This window comes from Cryptomeria japonica, chromosome 6, assembly GCF_030272615.1.
Source record: "Cryptomeria japonica chromosome 6, Sugi_1.0, whole genome shotgun sequence".
Lineage (NCBI taxonomy): Eukaryota > Viridiplantae > Streptophyta > Pinopsida > Cupressales > Cupressaceae > Cryptomeria > Cryptomeria japonica.
In genome coordinates, this window is record NC_081410.1 from 61,551,147 (window position 1) to 61,575,892 (window position 24,746).

General features: G+C 33.2%; 1 protein-coding gene across 5 annotated transcripts in view; it reads right to left on the bottom strand.

Moving 5' to 3' along the window:
• The window catches only part of LOC131064163 (MADS-box transcription factor 23), a 207,269-nt gene that overhangs the window by 108,075 nt on the left and 74,448 nt on the right, over positions 1-24,746 (bottom strand). For all 5 annotated transcript variants that reach the window (XM_059207582.1, XM_057998197.2, XM_057998195.2 and 2 more), the window contains exon 2: positions 21,801-21,876. In XM_059207582.1, the coding sequence (XP_059063565.1) occupies positions 21,801-21,876 (76 nt within the window). The remainder of the gene's footprint in view (positions 1-21,800; positions 21,877-24,746) is intronic.

Here is a 24,746-nt window from a genome sequence, read left to right on the forward strand (position 1 = left end):
ACCAATTAGTTGCCTCTAGGGAAGAGGAGGTATGAGCATGCCACGTGTCAGCATGATGCATTTTTTAGCAAGTCTACAACTTTTTACTCTCCCAAAGGTGCACGAAAGTGCCATGTGTTGCAATCGCAAGGTTTTAAAAGACAAAAGGAAAGGAGGCTCTAAAGGTTCGGCTAGCATGCCACATGTTGACAAGTCACAGGACCAAGGATGTTTTGAGCTCGGGGATATTTCAAAACTATGCCATTATTTCTTTCAAGTGTGGAAGGTCGTGAGAGGAATTGTGTGGAAAAACCAAATGGTACAAATGAAAAAAAAGTAAAAGCCTACATTACCAAGCAGTTGCAACAAGAAAAGGGAATTTATAGGTGGCATCCATGTCATGCACACGAAAGGAAAATAATGATGCAAGCATCCTCAAGCTCATGACAGTTGCAACAAAACTGCATGATGACGGTAGGTATGCAGAAGCCTATTTGGTTGTAATCACCATTTCAAATCAAAGATATTTTCACCATAAATTCTTGTGGGCACATTGTAAAATGAGTGAGGTTCCCAATTTTTTACCAATTTTGAAGAAGAATAACACTTAGAAAATAGCTACTAATTCAATTCAGACCTTAGCATTGTAATCCAGTCAATTGATAGGAAGAAAAAACATATTAGATTGTGCCCAGTTTGCCTCTGTTGTATGTTTATTCATGTTTTATGGATGAATTTATAGCTCTATGTCATCTCAAAGGAATGCATCTATTAGTTGTTATGGTATTCGGTTCTTACAATTTCATCACAGATGCATGAGTTGTTGAATCATGTTTTTACTTTTTCAATCACTTGTAATAATTCATGATTTTAGGTTACACTATGCCATTTGGTAAGCAACATTCATAGGGAACAATTATTTTATTTAGATAATAGGAATGACCCCTATGAGCCTTAGAAAGTGCTTCTTGCAGAAAGATCTGAATATTTTGCCATATGTCTGTGTCACTTTGTGAATTCTATTCTCTTTCTACCAATGAAGGGTCTGTAGCATTCTGTGCTCAATCTTCTAGGATCACCTATTATTGTTATTTCTAAAGGGGATTTGTAGTGTTGTAAAAGATTTAGAACATCTCCTTAGATTATGTTTTATTATGTTTATGTCATGTTTCACTTTCCATCCTCTCTAAAATTTGAAGAGCCGACTTCTAAAATCCTGGATGTCATATTACAAGTCGCACTAGGCTCCCATACCTATGAAAAGTACTGACTGCCCTTAATTAAGGCAAGAGCGTTTTTACGGATCAATAGGGGCTAGAGTTGGGAAGTAAGGAGGACATCCAATGGTTCCTCAAGGAGTATGTGGAAGAAGACTAGACATATGGACTGAGACCAACTTTGGAGTGGGCATGACTGGGTGAAGGACTTCTAGTTGTAGAAGGAGATTGGCTAAAAATTAGTGATCAACCATCATAGCTCCAACCTTTCATTCAATGGATTTTAGTAATTAATGTGGATGAGAGGAAGGAAAAATCAAATATTGGGTGGGAGGCCTTGAAGAACTATTTCCATGACTGGGGCTTCGATCGTGAGGATGTCATTATGAAGAGGGAGCATAAGGGTAAAGATTGTGCAAAATGAGAGCATGGGGATGATGGTGTGGCAAAGGAGGGAAAGGATAAATATTAATCAAGTCTCAATTTTGAAGATAATTAGGTCAATGGAACTCTTAGGGAATGCACAAAATAGGGTTTTGGAAGAATAGTTTTATGTGAATTTTTAAGAATGGTCTATTTTTTGTGGATAATTCTAATTTTTGTATGGAAACTAAGTACAATAATGGGTCCTTAAAATATTTTATTTATATTTGTATAGGGGTCAAGTATTGGAAGATGTTCTATTAAAAAAAAGTATGACAATACATGTGCTAGCCATTTCATGGAATTTATTATGTGTTGCATTGATGTTTTGTCATTGATGTCAACGCTAGTTGTTTGGATTCTTTACCGACACCCTTCTGGTGTTGGTAGGTTGAGTGGATTTTTGTTAACTTGGATCCGAAATGATCTAGTAGACTCTGGTATAATTTGATGATGGAATTGGCTTGTTCATGATGCTTATACTCATATTTGGTCAGTTGGTTTTGGTCTAGTGATTGGATGCTATCCTGCTTGCTTAAAAGATTGGTTTCTGGTTCCGATGAGGGTTTCATCAAAAAATATTTTGGTGGAGATCTTTGATGAATTGCATAAGTGGTGTTAGTGTAGCTTCTGATGGAGTTATAGGATGCTTTTGGTGATCATGTTCAAGATTTGGTGTTTGGAGATCATTGTTGAGGCATGTGGACCTATACTTGGTCTCGATTGATCTAGGTTATGGACCGACATTAATGTAACATGTGGATAGGACCTATTGTTTTATTTCTGAGATGTCTTATGTGTTGATATTATTTGTTTTGGTCTAAGGCTAACATGCTTTGTAATTATGTAATTGGTTTATTGTCTAGTGGCCTACCTGATTGTTTATCATCGAGGGTTTGTATAAATAAGATGTAAGATCTTATTGTAGATCATCATGGTTAATGTAAGATGTCATGGTCAAGGAATGTAACATGAAAATAATGTAATATCATTCAAGAAGAGGACTTGGTTGATCATTGGAGATCAAATTGGGTTTGTGTAAGAGGATTTAGTCCTCCGATATTGAGCTTAACCGCAACTATATTCAGGCATAGTGTTAGTATAATGAGAGGGGGGGGTGAATAAGATAGACTCACAATTCAACCTCTTAAATAGATTCAACCTCGGTAGAACTTACTTGATATGCAACTATGACTGTAAATCATTCAAACTCATAAACTGATAAACTTGAAACATCAAAACACATATAACACCAGATTTAACATAGAAACCCAAATAGGGAAAAACCACTGTGGGATTTCAGACCCACAAAGAAAATATACTCTTCTAGAGTATGCTTGGTTAAAAGCCAATCCTGTTAAAGATTACATAAACACATTACTAGATGTGACCTGGTAAAGGGATTTCCCTCAGATATATCAGAATCTTGCACTTTGTTAGAAGTGACCTTGTCAAAGGATTTAAAACACTCAATTAGAATGTTACCTTGCTAGAGGATTTACAAATAAGACTATTAGGTCCACTCGGTTAAGAGATTTCCTGTCACTTACAAAAATAAATAATAGTAATAAAATATATCTACAACTTCACATCTGAAATGTTAAAGTAGACTCTATGTACTCAAAATCATCTTGTCATAAGACTTATCTTCCTCCTTGCTAGGCTTCTCACCCTGTTCTTCAATCAGATCTTCAATCTTGTATACTCTGTAATCACTACAGCAGCAGCACTGTTCTTCTATTTGCCTACATACATTGTTCATCAACTTTTCCTTATTTATAAGCAATTACTAACCACTTAATCTCCTTAATCACATTTACTCATTCTATTACATGAAATCTTTTCGACCGTTGAATACACATATATAGAGTATCAAAACAATCAAAATAATATAATCTCATCACTACCTAACTCGGTAATAGTTGCCCATTGAATAACTTATTACTCCCCTTCATTTTCACATTCTTTCTATGTCACTTACTGACATCTTTATACTCATCAAAACATACTCTTTAAGATATGGCAACATCATACTGAAGCAAAAAATCAATTGCTTGACATCAATGACAAAATAATATTATTAAGATAGTAATTAACCTTTATCAATTATATCATCAATCTCCAACAACCTTCTCAATATCCTCATACCAACAAACTTATTGTAATGCCAACAATCTCCCCCTTTGGCATTGATGGCAATACCAACTTCTGATTAATTGATTTATTCCAATTGATTCAAACTATTGTTACTCTTCTATTGTTATCCTTGAGCTATAAACTTCCTGTAATATTCTCCCCCTTTGACAACAATGCCAAAAGTAAAACTAATTCATGATTACTTCCCCTATGAAGTAATTTCTTTGCTGTTAAAACATATACAAATGTATCATCTCAGTCTTGGTCAGAGTATCTTGTCTTCATTCGCTATTCCTTGCACAACTTTAGGCAACCTCCCAAAGTGTGTAAATCAGCATCAACTCATAAATAGTTATTCTGTAGAGTCATAGAATTGATGTTTTCACCGAACTTTATCAGTGATTACTAGATAGGGGTAGGACCCCTAACTTTCTTCTGAGATACTCAAAAGTGTCCCTTGGCAGTGGCTTTGTGAAGATGTCTGCTATTTGTTCCTTTGTGCTAACATATTCCAGCGCAACTTACTTTTCTTGAACTTCTTCTCTTAGATAATGATACTTTATAGAAATATGTTTTGTCTTAGAGTGCATTATCAGATTATTTGAAATGTTAATAGCACTTGTATTATCGCACAATATAGTTACTGGTTTGGTAACTGTCTCATTCATACCTTCCAATAGTTGTTTGATCCATGCTATATTGGTACAATTCAATGTTGTAATGATATATTCAGCTTCAGCTATTGACTGTGAAATGCATCCTTATTTCTCGCTAAGACAACTCCCTAGACTTTCTCCCAAAAAGAAAGCTCCACCGCTTGTGCTTTTCCTATCATCAATATTTCCTGCCCAATCAACATCAGTATAGACTTTTAATTCAAAATCAATCCTGTATTTATATAGTAAACCATAATCTTCAGTGCCTCTCAAGTATCTAAAAATTCTCTTGATTGTTGTCATGTGGGTTTCTTTGGGATATGTATAAAATCTTGTAGCTATACCTACTGCATGTACTATATCAGGCCTGCTATGAACTACATATTGCAACTTTCCAATCATAGATCGGTAAAGTGTCTCATCAACAGATGCATATTCATCATTCTTTGATAGTTTACAATTAGTAGTCATAGGAGTACTTACAGGTTTAAAATCCTCCATTCCAAATTTCTTCAAGATTTCCTTTAGATACTTGGATTGAGTAATGAAAATCTCATTTTTCATTTGTAGTATTTGTAAACCTATAAAATACTTTATTTCACCGATTAATGACATCTCAAATTCTTTGCACATTTCATTTCCAAAGTTCTTGCATAAAGAATCATTTCCACAAAAAAATAATATCATAAACAAATATGGCTGAAATCAGTATTCCATTCTCCTTATCATTCTTCATAGACATGTTGTTTTCACTAGTCCTTATAAATCCAATCTTTATTAAGTAAGTGTGTAACCTTTCATACCATGCTCTAGGTGCTTGCTTTAGGCCATATAAAGATTTGTTCAACTTACATACCTAATCTTTATTCTTCTCTTCAATAAATCCTTCAGGTTGTTCAATATAGACTTCTTCTTCTAGTATACCATTCAAAAATGCAGATTTAACATCCATTTGATATACTTTGAAGTTTTTGTAAGCGACATATGCCAACAATGTTCTTACTCCCTCAAGTCTTGCCACAGGTGCAAAAGTCTCACCATAGTCTATTCCTTCTTCTTGAGCATAACCTTTACAAACTAGCCTTGCTTTATTCCGAATGACCTCACCTTTTTCATTTAGCTTATTTCTGAAAATCCACTTTGTACCGATTACATTTTTCTCTTTTGGTCTTGGGACTAGTTTCCATGTTTCATTTTTCTTGATTTTTTCAATCTCTTCTATCATAGCATTCACCCAATCTTCATTTCTTAATGCCTCTTTTACTATCCTTGGTTCAAAATCGGATATCAGACATGTGTTCTATCTCAGTTTGTTTCTTGTCATCACTAGAGCATCCTTATCTCCTATAATATGATTTGATGCATGATTTCTTCTGACATATTTTGCTAATATAGGATCGGTAGGCTCTTTATGATCTTCTTCATCACTCGGTAACTGAGTATTTTCTTCATCGACTTTCTTGGTAGGACTTCTTGGTTGTACATATACAAACTCTTCATAATATTCTAGTTCTTTGGAGTTTCCTTCATCATTCCTTTCTACAAATTCATCAATTTTCACATTTGCACTTTCCACTATTTTGTTAGATTATTTGATCAGACATTTAAATGCTTTAGTTCTAGAAGAATAACCAAGAAATGTTCCTTCCTCACTTTTCTAATCAAAATTTCCATTTCTGTCATCTTTGTGAACATAACATCTACTTCCAAATATTTTAAAATAACTTACATTTGGTTTCTTGTCATACCAGATTTCATACGGTGTCTTCGTAGTTCCTTTCTTCAGTTGTACTTGATTCAGGGTGTAAACTGTAGTGCTTATTGCTTCTCTCCAAAATATTTGAGGTACTCTCTTTTCTATCATCAAAGTTCTGGCACAATCTACAATTGATCTGTTTCTTCTTTCAGCTATCTCATTTTGTTGTGGTGTTCTCGATGCAGACACTTGTCTCTTTATACTATGATCATTGTAAAATAAGTTAAATTCATCTGAAATGAACTCTCCTCCTCTATCAGATCTTAGACATTTCAACTATCTTCCTGTTTCATTTTCAACTCTTGCCTTATACCATTTGAACATTTGAAAGGCTTCTGATTTCTCTTTTAAAAACATAACTGACATCATCCTTGAGTAATCATCCACAAATAATATGAAGTATTTATCACCATAATAACTTTGAACTTTCATAAGACCACAAAGATTAGTGTGCAAAAGATCTAAAATTCCTTTAGAAGTGTAAGACTTACTTGTAAAGCTTGATTTTGTCATCTTACCCATTTGGCATCCTCAACATATTACATTCTCAGGTTTTTCCAAGCTCAGTAGACCTCTTACTCGGTGCTTCTTACTTATTTTGATCAGGTTATCAAAATTTACATGACAAAACCTTTTATGCCATAACCAGGTATCTTCTATTTTTGCATATAGACAATCATTCTGAGTTGAGTCAAGATGAAATGTATTACCTCTTGTTTGAGTCCCGGTAGCAGCCAAGTTTCCATATTTGTCATGAACTTTGACAATTCCTTTCTGAATTTCTATTCGATATCTTGTATTGTTTAGCTGTGCTACACTCAACAAATTGTATTTCAGACCTTCAACCCAATATACATCATCACATTTAGCATTTTCAAGAAGTGTGATAGAACCTTTACCTTTCACAAGACATGGTGCATCATTACCATATCTTACATAACTTCCATCATAATCTTCTAGTTTAACAAACTTGTGTTTATCACCTATCATGTGATGTGAGAATCCACTATCTATGATCCAAGAATCATTATTATTTATGTGTGATATTAGGGCTTTTTCTTCATACCTTTCTTCATCTGATCCATCTTTGATAGCCACATATACAACTTCCTCTGTCTCAGTCCCATCAAATTTATCATCATTGGATTCCTCATCAGCTACTAGGCATGTCTTTCTATCTCTCCTTCTGAAGTCTCGATGCCCTCTATATTGGTTGTCTTTTTGTCTGTCATATCGGTATTCTCTCTTTTCACTAGATTCTTTGTCAGGACAGTTAGAAGCCATATGTCCAATTTTATCACAGTTAAAACATTTTAACGATAACTTTCCTTTATACTTACCTTTGCCTCTTGGTAACCTTCTGGCCAATAATGCTTCAAAGTCTTCTTGCTTTTTGATTTCCTCATCTAGTTTGTGTACTTCTTCCATGTTTTTGCGAAATCTCTCACTTGCTCCACTATGATTTCCTTCAACATACTTATACATTCTATCATTGTAATCATTAGATTCAGCAAGATGAAAAGAACTGAATGCAGATTCAACTTTGTTTACCGAAGACCCACTGCTATCAATATTACTTAACTCAAAAGCATGTAGCTTACCGATAGTAGCATCCAAAGAGACTAGCATGTTTGGTACAAACCTTAATTCATTAATTGCAGAGACTCGAATGGCATAAGCAGGTAGAAGTGTTCTCAGCAACTTACTTGTTACATCCTTTTCTTCAATAGTTCCTCCTGCTCCTTTGATTTGATTGACAATTTTCTTTAACCTTGTACTGTACTGGACTATGTTCTCACCTTTATTCATTCTCATGGACTCAAGTTGACCTCTTAGACTATCTACTTTCTCTCTTTGAACATGTTCATCACCACCATACACAGATGTAAGCTTGTCTCACATATCTTTGGCATCATTACAACCTTCTAGATCATTAAACTCTGAGTCAGTCAATGCTGATGTTATTTCAATCATTGCTTGAATATGTTATTGCTTTTCCTTTATTTCTTCCATTGTCATAGGGTAGGTGCTAGGTGCAGTGTAAACATTCTCCAGATAATATGTTGCATATTCTCCAATTCCTGATAAGTGCAACTTCATCCTTTCTGCCATGTGGAGAAACTTGACTTGCTCAACTTTGGTGCATCCCTTTTATACATCTTCGGATCTTTCCTCAAGTTCCTTTAAACTTTTCTTTCAGAGTACTAGCTTTGATACCAATTGTTAGTATAATGAGAAGGGGGGGTGTGAATTAGATAGACTCACAATTCAACCTCTTAAATAGATTCAACCTCGGTAGAACTTACTTGATATACAACTATGACTGTAAATCATTCAAACTCATAAACTGATAAACTTGAAACATAAAAACACATATAACACTAGATTTAACATGGAAACCCAAATAGGGAGAAACCACTATGGGATTTCAGACCCATAAAGAAAATATACTCTTCTAGAGTATGCTCAGTTAAAAGCCAATCCTGTTAAAGATTACATAAACACATTGCTAGATGTGACCCGATAAATGGATTTCCCTCAGATCTATTAGAATCTTGCACTTTGTTAGAAGTGACCTTGTCAAAGGATTTCAAACACTCAATTAGAATGTTACCTTGCTAGAGGATTTACAAATAAGACTATTAGCTCCACTCAGTTAAGAGATTTCCTGTCACTTACAAAAATAAATAACAATAATAAAATATATCTGCAGCTTCACATCTGAAATGTTAAAGCAGACTCTATATGCTCAAAATCATCTTGTCATAAGACTTATCTTCCTCCTTGCTAGGCTTCTCACTCTATTCTTCAATCAGATCTTCAATCTTGTATACTCTGTAATCACTATAGTAGCATCAATGTTCTTCTATTTGCCTGCATACATTGTTCATCAACTTTTCCTTATTTATAAGCAATTCCTAACCGCTTAATCTCCTTAATCACATTTACCATGATTAATCTTAGCCATTAGATCTTCAAACTTGACTAGGTTCATTGAATCCTTCGAACTGAAAAACTTTTTATCTTGCCTTGAAACTTGTATTCCTTCCTTGGTACTTGTGCTTAGTTATAACTGTTCAATCTATGCTATAGATCTAACTCTTGAATTTTCATTGTCGTTGATCCTTAACAAACTTCTTCCACAACATTCCAATCTTCTATAAATCTCCAACTCATTGGCATCCTTCATTTAATAATGTATTTATTCATCCAATGCATTTTGTTACTGCTTGGTTGATACTCGGTTAATTCTAAACTTTACTCAGTTACAGTCTCGGTAGCTTTGCTTGCTGACTCGGTGACTTCTTTCTTCTTTAACTAACAATGATAACCTTGGAATTTACCGACTGGCTCCTTGCTCGGTAAAATAGAATAGTATCAAACCTTTACTCATTCTATTACATGAAATCTTTTTAGTCTTCGAATACACATATATAGAGTATCAAAACAATCAAAATAACATAATCTCATCACTATCTAACTCGGTAATAGTTGCCCATTGAATAACTTATTACTCCCTTTCATTTTCACATTCTTTCTGTGTCACTTACCGACATCTTTATACTCATCAAAACATACTCTTTAAGATATGGCAACATCACACTGAATCAGAAAATCAATTGCTTGACATCAATGACAAAATAATATTATTAAGACAATAATCATCCTTTATCAATTATATCATCAATCAGCAACAACCTTCTCAATATCTTCATACCAAAAAACTTATTGTAATGCCAACACATAGGAGATGCTATCTTTTGCAGTTCAACACTTCTTCGGATTGTAGTTTTAATTTATATGTATTCAATGAGGCTTCTTTTGTGATGAGCAGTGTGCTCTATGCTATTGGGTAGGCTTGCCACTGTGGTTTTTCCCTTTGCCAAGTTTTCCATGTACAAATCTTGTTGTTGTGTGGATGGCTTTTATTCTGTGATTATTGTTTATGCTTAATTGGATTAACTGCTATTCCAATATTATTGTTTTGGGTTCCGGTATTAAAGTTTAAATTGATAATGCTTCTGATAATCTGTGACAATTGATTCACCCCTCCCCCCTCTCAGTTGTCTTTTAGTTATCTGAACTATCTAACAATTGGTATCATAGCTTTGGTCCCCTCTGTAGAAATATTAACCACTTGAGGAAGATCCTATGGCGACTAACAGTTCAAGTTCATCTATTTTTTCTGGAGCTATCTTTTGAAGGGATATACCAAGGCTTGAAGGAACTGACTACATAGTATGTAAGATTCATATGGAGACTCATCTGAGATGTCTTGGTAAGGAGATTTGGGAGATCACACAAAATGGTGTCACACCCTATAATCTGAGATCTAGCAATCCTCCTCCAACAAACTTGGATAAGGAGCTTGAGAATGATTATAGAGCAAGAAAATCCCTCTTGTGTGCACTTTTGGATCAACAAATAATGAGATTAATCAACAAATCATCTAGAAAGGCTATATGGGATAAGTTGCACACTCTTAATGAAGGTGACCCTATAGTGAAGATTTCTAAACATGATGGTTACTAGGTGAGATATGAAAACTTGAAGATGGAAGAAGATAAAAAGATTACTGCATCATGGAAAGAGTAAATGAGATTGTTATGGGAATTCAATGTTGTGGTGGAACTCTGAACAAAGATGAGATTGTTTCTAAAGTCTTGAGAGCCCTACCACTAGCTTACAAAATGAAGGCTACTGCTATTAATGAGTTGAAAACCATGGCTAACATTTGTCAACAAAGATACTTTGGTTGGGAAACTATCTACTTTTGAGCTTGACAAATTTGGACCTTCTGGAGCTATGAAGATTGAACCTACTTTTCAGGCATCTACATCTACAACTGGTAAGCAAGACTAGAAAGATTTATATGCCAAATAATTAGAAGATATGAAGAGAGAAGATGATGAGTTTGAGCAACTTGAAGCACTATTTTCTAGAAGAGTACCGAAAGGATCAATAGGAAGTAAGTATGAAGGAAAAGCACCTTTTAAATGTTTTGCATGCAATAAAGTTGGTCATTTTGCATCTAGATGTTCTGAAAGGAATTCAAGATTTGAAGAAAGAGTTAAAAGATCATTCAAGCCTAATCCTAGATATTAGAACAAGTATAGATTCAATAAAAATAGAGATAAATCATGCTACATAGTGGACGAGGAAGGCATTACAGATTGATATGATGAATTGGCAGATGACTCTACTAGTGGATCCAACAGTAGGAAGGAATGGGTAATCCTGGCTATCCAGGAAGATGATCCAGCACTGGAAGAGAATGTACCTCAGGAGAAGGCACTTGCTGCTAAAATTGAGGAAACAGATGAATGGGTAATTGACAGTGGTTGTTCACATCATATGACTCGAGATAAAGGGAAGTTTCTATCTTTGCAAGAATTGGATGGTGGACTAGTTAGATTTTGAGATGACAAGGCATGTATGATTAAAGGAAAAGGAACTATATCATTGGATGGTAAGAACAATACTGACAATGTTTATTATGTTGAAGGTTTGAAGCATAATATTTTGAGTGTAGGACAACTGGTAGATAAGGGATTTCAATTATAGTTCAAGGATGGAAAATGCAAAATCATTAACAGATCTCGCTTAGAGATTGCAACCGCTACACAGACAAAAGGTAACATATTTCATTTGAACTCCGGTGAGAAAACATGTTTGATTACATAGATTGATGAGATTTGGTTATGGCATAAAAGGCTATGTCATGGGAATTTTGATTGCATTGTGAAGATCAGTTCAATTAAGGCTGTTAGACATATACCTAATATTATGAAGCCCTATAATCTGCTATGTAAGGAATGTCAAATGGGTAAACAAGTCAGAACCTATTTTAGGAGTATACAAGATAAATCAAATGATGTTCTTGATCTTATTCTTATTGATTTGTGTGGCCCTGATAGAGTTATAAATTTTCATGGTGATATATATTTCATGCTAATCATTGATGATTATTCTAGAATGATGTTGGTTACTTTTTTGAGAGAAAAAGTTTAAAATATTTAAGCCCAAAGTGGAAACTGAGATAGGATTGAAGATTAAATGTTTGAGATCAGGTCATGGTGGAGAATTCACATCCAGTGAGTTTAAAAACTTTTGTGACAAGCATGGTATAAGAAGACAATTTTTTGCTCCCCGAACACCTCAGTAGAATGGAGTTATGGAAAGGGAAAACAAAACTATCTTGGATGCTACTAGAACAATGATGATGGAAGCAAGTCTACCTCATATCTACTGGAGAGAAGTAGTGATTACATCGATTTATACATTCAATAGAGTACATATCAAAGGAGAAACCGGTAAGACACCTTATGAATTATGATTTGGCAATACACCTATAGTTAAGTATTTCAGAATTTTTGGTAGTAAATGTTATATCAGGAGAGAAGACACTATTGGGAAATTTGATCCTAGAAGTGATGAAGGCATATTTCTTGGTTATTATAATGAAAGAAAAGCATATAGATGTTATAACATGAGATTGGAGAGAATTGTGGAGAGTTCTAATGTTAAAGTAGATGAGATGAGAAAAAGTCAAATTAGAGTTTATGAGAAGGAATTGGTAGTGGAAATGAATATATCTGAACCGATAGCACCTTTACTGAAATAGAGAGTTGAACCAGTTACTCCGACAACATCAGATAATTCTACAATAATTGAAGAATAGGGAAGAGGAACAGAGAGTCAGAAGACTCCTAGGTATGTGAGATTGAATCGTTCTGAAGATCAAATCATTGGGGATAAGAGAAATGCAGTGATGACAAGAAGAAGAATGGCAACTAATGAGGCATGTTTAATTTCACAAGTTGAACCAGTATGAGTAATTGAGGCATGTAAAGATGAATTTTGGTTAAAAGATATGGAAGAATAATTAGATTAGATTGAGAAAAATAACACATTGACTTTGGTTCCCCGACCTAAAATAAAAATGTTATTGGAACTAAATGGGTTTTTAGGAATAAATTGAATGAGGATGGTCAAGTTATAAGCAATAAGGCTAGGTTGGTTTGTAAAGGACATTCTCAGAAGGAAGGAATTGATTATGGAGAGACTTTTGCACCGATAGCTAGGATTGAAGCTGTAAGATTATTTCTTGCCTATGTTGCATATAAAAAGTACAAGGTTTATTAGATGGATGTTAAATGTGCATTCTTGAATGGGGATCTTAATGAGGAAGTTTATATTGAACAACCTGATGGTTTTCCACTGCTAGAAGATACAAATATGGTTTGTAGGTTAAGGAAAGCTTTATATGGATTGAAACAAGCACCTAGAGGTTGGTATGCAAGGTTGGATAAATATCTTTTGAAGCTTGGTTTTACTAAGGGCAGTGCTGACAGTAATTTATATTATAAAATCACTAATGATGATATACTAATTGTTGATGACATTATTTCTGGAGGTGAAGATAAATTTTGCATATAATTTTCTAAGAATATGGAGAAAGAATTTGAGATGTCTATGATTGGTGAGATGAATTTTTCCTTAGGTTTTTAGATTACTCAAACTGACAAAGGCATTTTTATCTATCAAACTAAATATGCTAAGGAATTGTTGAAGAAATTTGGTACCATGGGAGATTCTAAACCGGTAAGTACACCTATGGTTAAAAGTGAGAAATTGACAAGAAAATATGTTTTCGCACCAGTAAATCCTACAAGATACAAATCTATGTGTTGTTCTCCATTTTGAAAACCTATGTTCCCTCTCTTTTAAAAGTGAATGTTACTGCCTTTGTGCTACAATGGAAGAGGACAACAAAAGGTTTGAAATGAAAATAACAAGACAAGGTTTCAATTTAGGAAACCTCCTACACTTTAAGCTTATAAAAGCTTGGGCAGGTGAACCCTTTTATGACTATTTTCTTACAAAAATAGTAAATAGTTTATAGAAAACTAGTGTACATTCCTGTAAACTTTCCTTACTGACTTGTACAACTAAACATAAAATGGAAAGCTGATTTGACTTTTTGGAAAGGACCACAAAATGCATCAAAAAACTAATAGGTAAACTAGTGCCTTATCTAGGAAATAGAGTTATCTACAACAGACTATAACCTGACAAGAGAAAATCGCACAGAAGTAACAAATTAGTGATCTATCAACTCTGTATATGCCTGACATATACAAAGTCCTATTCTACACCAAACTTCATTATTAGATCCACACCAAAATACTAATATCAATTACTTTGTTCAAAGTACGTTTATATTTCTTCCTTGAGAAAAATACTTAAAACAACTTCATTAAATGCCTAACAAGTCATTCAGATAAACAATCTTTGATTAATTAAATGAAATCAACACCAATACAATGACATAGAGACAATACAAGTCTGAATTTAAAATTCTTTGGACTGTATATTTTATTTCTCCATCACAAGATTACAAGTAAATCCTATTTGACTAAAAAATTGCTAAGAAAATGACCTATATTAATTTTGCCAGAGTTTAGCTACAAAATTTGTATCCCTTTTCTAAGTAGTACTGGTATCCATTTATAGAGATATGGATGTGACAAGCTTCAGACTTCCGTAAAAAAAAATCTTCTCAATCCTAACCATAATCCCCCCTAAAAAGGTTACATTATTTACCAATGAATTAGAAACATAACAAATTAGTTAACTAGCCGGAGAAAGGCCAACTAACTACTCAGTATTTGCAGATCAAGTGCTAGGTGCCTTTGATTCTTCAGAATTGTGATTTCCAAAAAATTGTTGCAAGAACTAACCACTTCTGGTTACAAAAGCGTTACTGAATATTTGAGCATCGGTTGATTCTTCCTTCGCTCTGTCCCTTTCATCACATATTTACCTTCCAATTCTTGTTGCCTTAGAAAATCACAAAACCACACCTATTTTCTCTGCAAATCCCCCTTGAATACCTCTCTACAAATTTACACTTCAAAACAATGTAACCCTTTTGAAAATTTAAATTTTGGTCCCAATGAACTAGATAGGATTTCTTCTAAGTAATTTTATTTTACTCCCTGATCTGCAAAGGTTACAAAATGAGCACTTTCCCATTGCGGTATCACGACAACCATTGAATTACTTCATTATTACTTGGTCTTTAAAGAACAATTACAACTTAACCGCCTACTTAAACTGCTTGCATTAACTTTTTGTCTTGGCCTGCCACTAGTGGTTTGTCGTTGGGTTGCAAGAAATAAGCATCGCCCACCTTTATGTCGCACTATAGCGATAGCCACGAGATCTAAAGAAACTTTCTCGCCTGTTAACATGCCTTGGCCACTCCCTTCTGCCAGGTATCACTTCCCGATTCGTCTACACATCCAACTAGCTGCAATCTGACTTGCCACCTCATCCACCACTTCACTTAAGTTTCCATTGGTTTGTTCGATATTATTCTTTTGGCCAAACTTCCTCCCTTGGCAAGTTATTCACTTGTCTCATTGATTCTATAGTTTCATCGATACTTTTTATTTTATCGACGGGACCAGTTTTGATTTCTTCGATGTAATTTATGTCGATAGAACTGATGCTTTCTATGAATCCTTTTAGAGATCCATTGTGGCCAAGGTTTGTTCGATAAGTCATTTTATGAGTTTGATGACATGCCACCGGACTAGCATCTCATCACCGTTAGACCCACCACCGGACCTTGGTCTTATACCCTCTGCTCAAAAATGTGTGACCTTAGCATTGGGCTAACAGATCCACCTATTCACCAACTCACCAGCCATGTCTTCACCATCAGACCTGCCTTTCTCATGGGCCCCACCACTTGGTCGCTGATCTGCAAAGAATAACATTCGGGCAACTTTGCATAGTGGATCAGTGATAACTGCCAGATCAATAGGAACCTGTTCAATCTTTAACTTGATTTTCCTGAGCTTCTCTCTTGTCGCATGTCACCATGTGGCACCCCCTGATTGGCTCTGGGGTTCTTGCCCTAACACCTTATCATGACCTCACTAACCACCAGACTCTTCATAACCATCTACCTTAACTGTTTGCATTAACTGCCGGCCATACTCCACCGTTAGTGGTTTGTTGCCATGTCACGATGAATAACCATCATGCAACTTTATATCGCGGTATAGCAAAAACCATCAGATCTTCCTCTCGACCATCTGATTTTCCTTGGACTTGCTCAACTTTTACCTTGCTTGAGCAGTTCTCTTCTCATGGGCCCCATCACTAGGCTGCTGGGTCATGACAAATATTCCATTGTGCAACTTTATGTTGTGATCTAGCAACAGCCAATGATCTAACAGGAACTGGCTCGATTTTTAAGGACCCAACACATACATAGGAGAAGACATAGGACTTAGGAAAAAATGTGACATATTTCAAAATTAATTAAAACCCACCCAAGCCTAGACTGAAAATGGCCCCATTTCAACGATACGACGACCCTTCCACTTAAGTGGAAAAAGTAATGGGCAAATAGAAGATTTGGAGAAAAAGCGACACAAAGGTTTATGTTTTCAAAGGGTTTTGAAATGTAAAATAAAACCCTAAACCCTTAGAACCATAATCTTGTAGACAAAGGTAAAATTTTGGAATTTTGACAGACTCCAACAGCTAAAAGCCAAGATTTTCAACATTATCAAAAATAGTGATAACACTATGATTGGAGGTCTACTTTATTTGACTCAAACTAGGCCTGACATTATGAATGTTGTTTGTATTGTTTCAAGATTTCAGAGTGATCCTAGAGAAAATCATGAGATGGCAGTGAAAAGGATTTTTAGATATTTGCAAGGTACATCAAAATATGGGTTGTGGTACCCTAAGGATTTTTAGATATTCTCTCCAATCTGATCCTAGAGAAAATTATTACTTTATGTGCATATACAGATGCTGATTGGGCTCTAGATGTCGATGACCGGAAAAGTACTTCCGATGGAGCTTTCTTTCTTGGAAAGAAGTTGGTTTCATGGATAAGCAACAAACAATCATGTACTTCTTTATCTACTACTGAAGCTGAGTATGTTGCTGCTGCTACTAACTGTACACAAGTTTTATGGATGAAGCAAATGTTGAAGGATATAAAGGTGGATTGTGATGCACTGGTAGTTATTCACTGTGATAACTCTGCTGCTATTGATATATCAAAGAATCTGGTATTTCATTCTAAGATAAAGCACATATCTATTAGGTATAACGTTTTGAAGGAGAAGGTGGAAGAAAATGAAGTTAGACTAGTTTATGTGAACACTAAAGAATAGATTGTAGATATTTTCACTAAACCTCTATCCAAGGAAGCATTTGAGTACCTGAGAGACAGATTGGGGGTTTTTGCCCCTCCGGTAAAGACTTGATTGATGCGGTTTGGCGTCAGTCTGACATGCATTATCAGAGATACTATTCATTTCGGCACTGATGTGGGATGCTACTGCTCAAGGGGAGTAGTCATCTTTGAGATTCAAAGGTTTATGTTTTTTCTTTGATATTTCTATCAAATTTATGGCATTGATGTCAAAAAGTAAATATCAAAGGGGGAGAGATATTGATATTCAGACCTATATGCAGGTGATTGTTGGTTGTCTTCCATAGGGGAAGACTCATTTGACATTTCTTAGTACTTAGATTTTTTTCACATCTAGTGTTGCCATCAATGCCAAAGGGGGAGATTGTTGGTCATTTGGTGGAATTGATTATGTGTTGCATTGATGTTTTGTCACTGATGTCAACACAAGCTCTTTGGATTCTTTACCGACACCCTTCTGGTCCTAGTAGGTTGAGTGGTATTTGGTTAACTTGGATCTAGCATGATCCAGTAGACTCTGGTATAATCTGGTGATGGAATTGGCTTGTTCATGATGGTTATACTCATATTTGGTTAGTTGGTTTTGGTCTGGTGATTGGATGCTATCCTGCTTGCTTAGAAGATTGGTTTCTGGTTTCGGCGAGGGTTTCACCGGTAGAGCTTTTGGTGGAGATCTTTGATGAATTGCATAAGTAGTTTTGGTGCAGCTTCTGATGGAGTTTCAGGATGTTGTTGGTGATCATGTTCAAGACTTGGCATTTGGAGATCATTCCTGAAGCGTGTGGACCTATGTACTTGGTCCCGGTTGATCTAGGTTATGGACCAACATTAATGTAATGTGTGGATAGGACCTATTGTTGTATTTATGGGATGTCTTATGTGTTGATATTATTTGTTTTGGTCTAAGGACGACATGGTTTGTAATTATGTAATTGGTTTATTGTCTGGTGGCTGACCTGATTGTCTATGGTCGAGGGTTTGTATAAATAAGATGTAAGATCTCATTCTAGATCATCATGGTTAATGTTAGAGGTCATGGTCAAGGAATGTAATGTGTGAATAATGTAATATCATTCAGGTAGAGGAGTTGGTCGATCATTGGAGATTGCATTGGGTTTGTGTAAGAGAATTTAGTCCTTTGGTATTGAGCTTAACCGGAACTGTACTAAGGCATATGAGATGTTATCTTTTGTAGTTCAACACTTCTCTGGATTGTAGTCATTTATATGTAGTCAATGAGGCTCCTTTTGTGATGAGTAGTGTGCTCTAGGCTGTTGGCCTTCTTGCAAGTGCAAGCACCTTCATTGTAATTCACATACTTACTATAGAAGTATTATCTGACTGTGGGTAGGCTTCCCACTGTGGTTTTTTCCTTTATCGGGTTTTCTACGTACAAATCTTGGTATTGTGTGGATGGCTTTTATTATGTGATTATTGTTTATGCTTAATTGGATTAACTACTATTCCGGTATTATTGTTTTGGGTTCTGATATTAAATTTTAAATTGCTAATGCTTCCGATAATCTGTGACAACTGATTCACCCCACACCCCCTCTCAGTTGTCTTTTGGTTATCTAAACTATCTAACAATATGTTGGCAAGGTGGTTAGGGTTTTTGTAGTTGGTGATCTCAAACTTTAATATCAGTGGAAATCTAAATTTAATCATTAATAAAATTACTATATTATTGATCAAAAAACAAACTTTTACTATATGATTGATGGACTAAGCAAGGTCTACAAAGTTTACACATATGAATCATATAAAGTAAAATAATATTCTTAGAGATATATGTCATCATTAGAATGATACACATATAATTAAATGTAATGTATCTTCTTCAAACTAATGCCATTTGAGTCATCTAGTTTGATGCAATTACTCTTATTCCTAATATTTTGATCCTTTGATTGCATATAGCCAAAAAGGGATAAATTTCAAAAAAATTTCTACATGGATATTGATAAATAATATGAACATTATGGACATGTTTAGAGAAAATCTACCCATAAAAAAATAATTCTAAGATAGAGGTACGATGGTGAGCATGAAATCGTCATAATAATTGTGTTTAGATTTTAATCAATATTATGAATGCATGTCAATTAGAGATTGGAAGTAGAATATTATCATTCAATTACATAGACAACTATGAATATTAAAATTGAAAAAATAAAAACAAATTTGAGTAGTTTGTAAATGAAAGGATATATAATTGGTAAAATAGTGAATTGGGTTAATTTGAAATAAACGATAAGATGATATAGATGAATACAAACCCATAATGACTTCCAAATTTAATTCATATAATTTGCTTGTGCATTGTTTGTAATTATTTATAATGGTTACTTGGCATTATTTTCTTATACTATTATTATAAATTGGGAGAGTTGACGCTTGTCTCTTTATGTTTATAGGTTATCGTCATGTGGGACCTAAATCGATGGAAATGGTATAAAATGCCATCATGGCTAAAGGTAAAGTAATGGATTTTTTTGGATGTCTAGATATTTTTATTTTGATGTTTCTAAGGACTTTTCCATATGGAAGGAGTATTGTTATAAATAATATATATTAAATTCAAAAAGAATATGAATATGGAATTATTTTGTTTTAAACTTCAAGGTAAATATGTGAAGGTGTTGAAAGGTGAAATCAAGGATTGTGAAAAGGATGAAAAGGATTTCAAGACCAATGTTAACCTAGAAAATTAATTTATACCCTATTTTAAGGTGTCTTATTATGGAGGAATGCTTTTATATAAAAAATATTGTATGATGATAAAATATTACTATTGAGAGTTTTCTAGAGATAAAATTTAATCTAATTTGTTTTCGAATCTATCATATCATGAACTTAATAATTAGATATAGACGATTATATTAAAATTGATCATTTAATAATTATAACTAATCAATGAACCAATTTTTATAAGTTTTAATCTATAATTGATTACCTATAAGGTTATACAAGGATTGAAAGCCATTCTTTAAGATTCAAATTTTAGATAGTCATTAACTTTTTTTTCAATTTTCCTTTGGCTTTGAAATAGGGAGCTATTCTATTTGAATTTATTTCTAATAATGCTAAAATGTTTTAAAAAAAAATTACATGTTCAAATAGGAAATGTATAAATATAAATTTGTAAAAGATTTATTTTTTCTGATTTTCTCATGCATATGGTGGTTTTTAATTTTTTTTTTTAAGGTTACATTCACCTTAAACTGTTACATTCTTTTGTTTCAAACTATGTGAAATATAATCAATAAATAATGCTTATTTAGGGGTTTACCTTCTCAAACTAAATTCGTTTTTACATAATCATAAATTAGGCTCACTTCTCTTTATTTATTTTATTTTTTATTTTGAAAAATTTAACTGATTATATTTAGATTTAGGATAGGTTTTGGACTTACAATTAGAACATAAAAAAATGATTTTCAATTATTTTTACATAATCCTTAATTTTGAGTATTAAATGAAAAATGAATATAATGATAGATTTCAAATCAATTATGTTTACATGTTTAAACTTTAAAATATTAATTTTTTTAACAATTCCCAATATTTTCCTAATGTTCCTTGAATATGTCATTGCCCCTTAAATTGGAATATTATTGTATTTGTCAACTACATTGCCTTGCATGGCCATGACTTAGCAACATAAACTTTGGAGAGACATTGATTTCCTTTCAATATAGTTAGAATACAAATATACGTAAATTAATGTGTGTTAAACTACACATAAAAATCCAAATGATTGTATTGGTTAACAAAAAAAATTCTAACTACACAATTTGAAAAATAATTTCTACATGATAAATCAAATTTATGTTTTTTTTAAAAACTATGAAATAAATAACAATACAATTAAAATGTTTAGTATATTGAACACAAAAATATATAAATGTATTTTCTATAAACATTACTTATGCATTCAAAAAATTTCTAATTGTCCTTCAATAAGCACTAATGAAGACATGTTTGTCACTATATATTGTTATTTCATAATACTTTAATTGAGTAAATATATTTTTATTGAATTATAATTTCTATTTTAAACTAAAGAATCAAAGTAATGTGGTTCTAACAAAATTTATTGGTTATATATAATATAAAGTATGTAATTTAGACTATGTGAGGCACTTAGAGAGTAGAAAGAGTAAATAAATGTTTAAAAAAATAATTCGTATTGCATGTATAATTTACAATAGAGATATTAGATATTTAATTTATGAATTATTTTTATAAGACATCACAATTTCTTTTGGTTGCAATAAATTCATAGAAGCATGCATCAATTTTATAATTTTAAATTGCAAAGAAATGAAAATAAAAAAGAAGTTAAATATAGGGAAAAAGATCTTTAAAGAATAGCTTACATTTTTGTCTTGATAATTGAAGTGTTCCATATTCTTGTCTTCAATATTCTCATATCTCGTCATGATTGATTTCATGCTACATTAATAAAAAATTAGAAAATGAATGAATTACAATATTTATTATTATTATTACAATAATGAAACTAAAAAAATGACATAAAACTAGAATATGAGCTTAAGTTGTCTTGAAACTATATGGATATAAAGCATAATCATATATGCACTAAATTTGATAATTACGTTGTCTCGATAAGATCTTACCATAACTTCTCATTGAATTTTATTTTATTCTAGTTATCTAGGTCATTTCATATTTGATTGCTTTATTTGTCTCATTGTATAGGGTTAAGATACATGTCATAATCTTGTCTAATCATATGTACCAACTTTATCTTTATATACAAGGCCATCTCATTATACATTTCATATTCAATCGATCAATCTTGCGTTGTTGAAGCAAGTTATTCGTGTCATTTTCTCTCTTGTCTAAGATATTTTGGTCTAGTAGCTAATTTTGGAGGTTTTGAGGAGTCACCATTAACTTCCACACAAGTAACATGCAAAAAATTATCACTAGGGCTACTTGAAAAAGGTTTTATGGGAATTTTTTATGGCAAGATTGTACTTTTTAGCACATCTTCAAATTATACCATATAGTTCACACTAAAATGATTCTAAACCTTAACAAAAGATATCAAAGTCAAATATCATAAAATGCATGCTAAACATTGTATGCTATATTAGAGATCTATAGTTTTTTAAATTTAGCATTTCAAAATATACAATTGCATGTACGATATAACATTTTCAAACCCTTTGAGCAATTCTTGCATTATACACAAGAAAATTGTACTTTCAATTACAAAAAATTAGAAGAATTTATAGAAATACACATTGCATATAAAAAAATAATTAAATAATAATATTTTGAATGAACCTCAAGGACATTAATTTATCTCAAAGATTGCATGTAGAAAATAAAAATTAAGTCAAGAAGTTGATCGAGGTAGAAGTAATTCACCTAGATTACATCTCCACATTCTAGACAAATGTGTGCTATTAAAACTTTTAAATATTTTTATGTGCCTTATATTTCATGTGAATAATGAATAATTCTAGACAACGAAAATATTTTATTGCCTTCATAAAAATATGCATCCTTGATAGTGAGCTACATATACATGTAAGGAAACTTACATGGTGTATATTTTCCTAGTGTTAAAGAGGGTTTAAAGGTTTCAATATCTAAAAAAATATTTTCTACTTGAACTTGAATTTATAACATACAATTAGAGATGATATTATGTTTTTGATTCGATAATGTAGGAAGGGCGTACAACTATTATAGAGTAGTCATTGAGATAAACAATAAAAGTTTCACAAGATGTGAGACTAGAGAAACAAAAGGGAAGAGTAGAGGAAAAACACAAAAAGAAACACAAACAAGACTGGAACAAGACCAACTAGTCTCAAAAAATCTTTAGGACTTTGATATCCTACTAATATTTTTTTAATAACTTTGTCTTGTCTTCAAATGATAGCTCTTTAGTAACCTTTCTCTCTAAATCATTAGAAGTGGTAAGGTTGATAGTCCAACTATTATCTTTAATTTTTCCTTTCTTGTTGGAACTGGATAAAGTGTTGAAAAGTAAATATTCCTCCAAATCATGTTGAAACATCCATAGGATTGTAATAGAGTTATTCCTAGATTTTTTATAGTAGGAAATGATTTCCTTCATGATTTTGTAAATTTTCTCTTGATTCTCCTAGAGCTTGTTAAACACCATTTCCATCTTCCTACGCTCCTCAAAAAATTTAGCTCCCTTTTCAATGCTCTTGATCTCTTTGTTGAGGGCTTCCCACTTATTAAAGGGGGTAGTAATATCATTCATGTCTTCCTAGACATATTTATTAAGTTCCTCCTTAGGCCAATCCATGGATTTGGATAGAACAATAGATTCTAGATTATAGATTTTTTGGTGGGTTGTATGTATTTGGGAAAGTTTCCACATTAAGAAGTCATTTTAAAGGTTATAAGCCTTACAAAGGTCATCTACCTTGTTGTGGGGTTATTTATAGAGGTTAAATAAGATAGGATTAGAATTAGATCTCCTCATAGAACTCATACCTCATATGACATAAAAAGTAGAGGTATTCATGGCCAATCTTCTTATGCAAGTAATATCTCCTTTCCTGGTGAGAAAATGATGCCAAAATGGAATTTTGTATACCTCAAATGATGATCTAGCATATTCTTGGAACTTTATCATTATTTTGCAATGACTAAGAGTGAAATCTAGAGTTGTGCATGCAATAGAAACTAATTGGGGATTTTGTAGGTTCTCTAAACAGCTAAAACTTTTGACATACACTTTTTCCTTTTTTTATATCTTCTTTTACCTTCACTATCAACGCTAAGAAGAGAAATACAAACTCTTTTAAAATTTAAGTTTCCCTCACTTCTTCATAATTGCTATTTACCTGTGTTGAATGAATTTGTCTTGAATTTATGCCTTAGTAGTTGTTGATACCTACTTAGGAATTTGTCAGGGGTTTTAGGGGTTCTTGGAACAATTAAAGAACCTAGAACCTCTAAATACTTATTTCTCTTATTTACATTTCCGTCGGTTATTTCTTGTTCACTTGTTGATAGTTCACTAGGAATCAGGAACCACTTGAGGGCTCCAAAGGTACCAAGATGCACCTCAACTTCCAACTCCTTCCTCTTTATCTATGGTAGGGATGGTCTTAAGACTTGATAGACTAGGTCAGAGAGTTGGAGGACTTCTTCGAGTTTGAGGATGTTAAGGACCCACAGAGAGTTTGGCTAACACATACTAAGTTGAAAGGGCATGTTGCTTTATGGTGTAAAGAATTGCAGAGAGATAGATTGGAGAATGGTGAGATAAAAATCACTCAGTGGAGGCAGATGGTTGCAAGATTGAA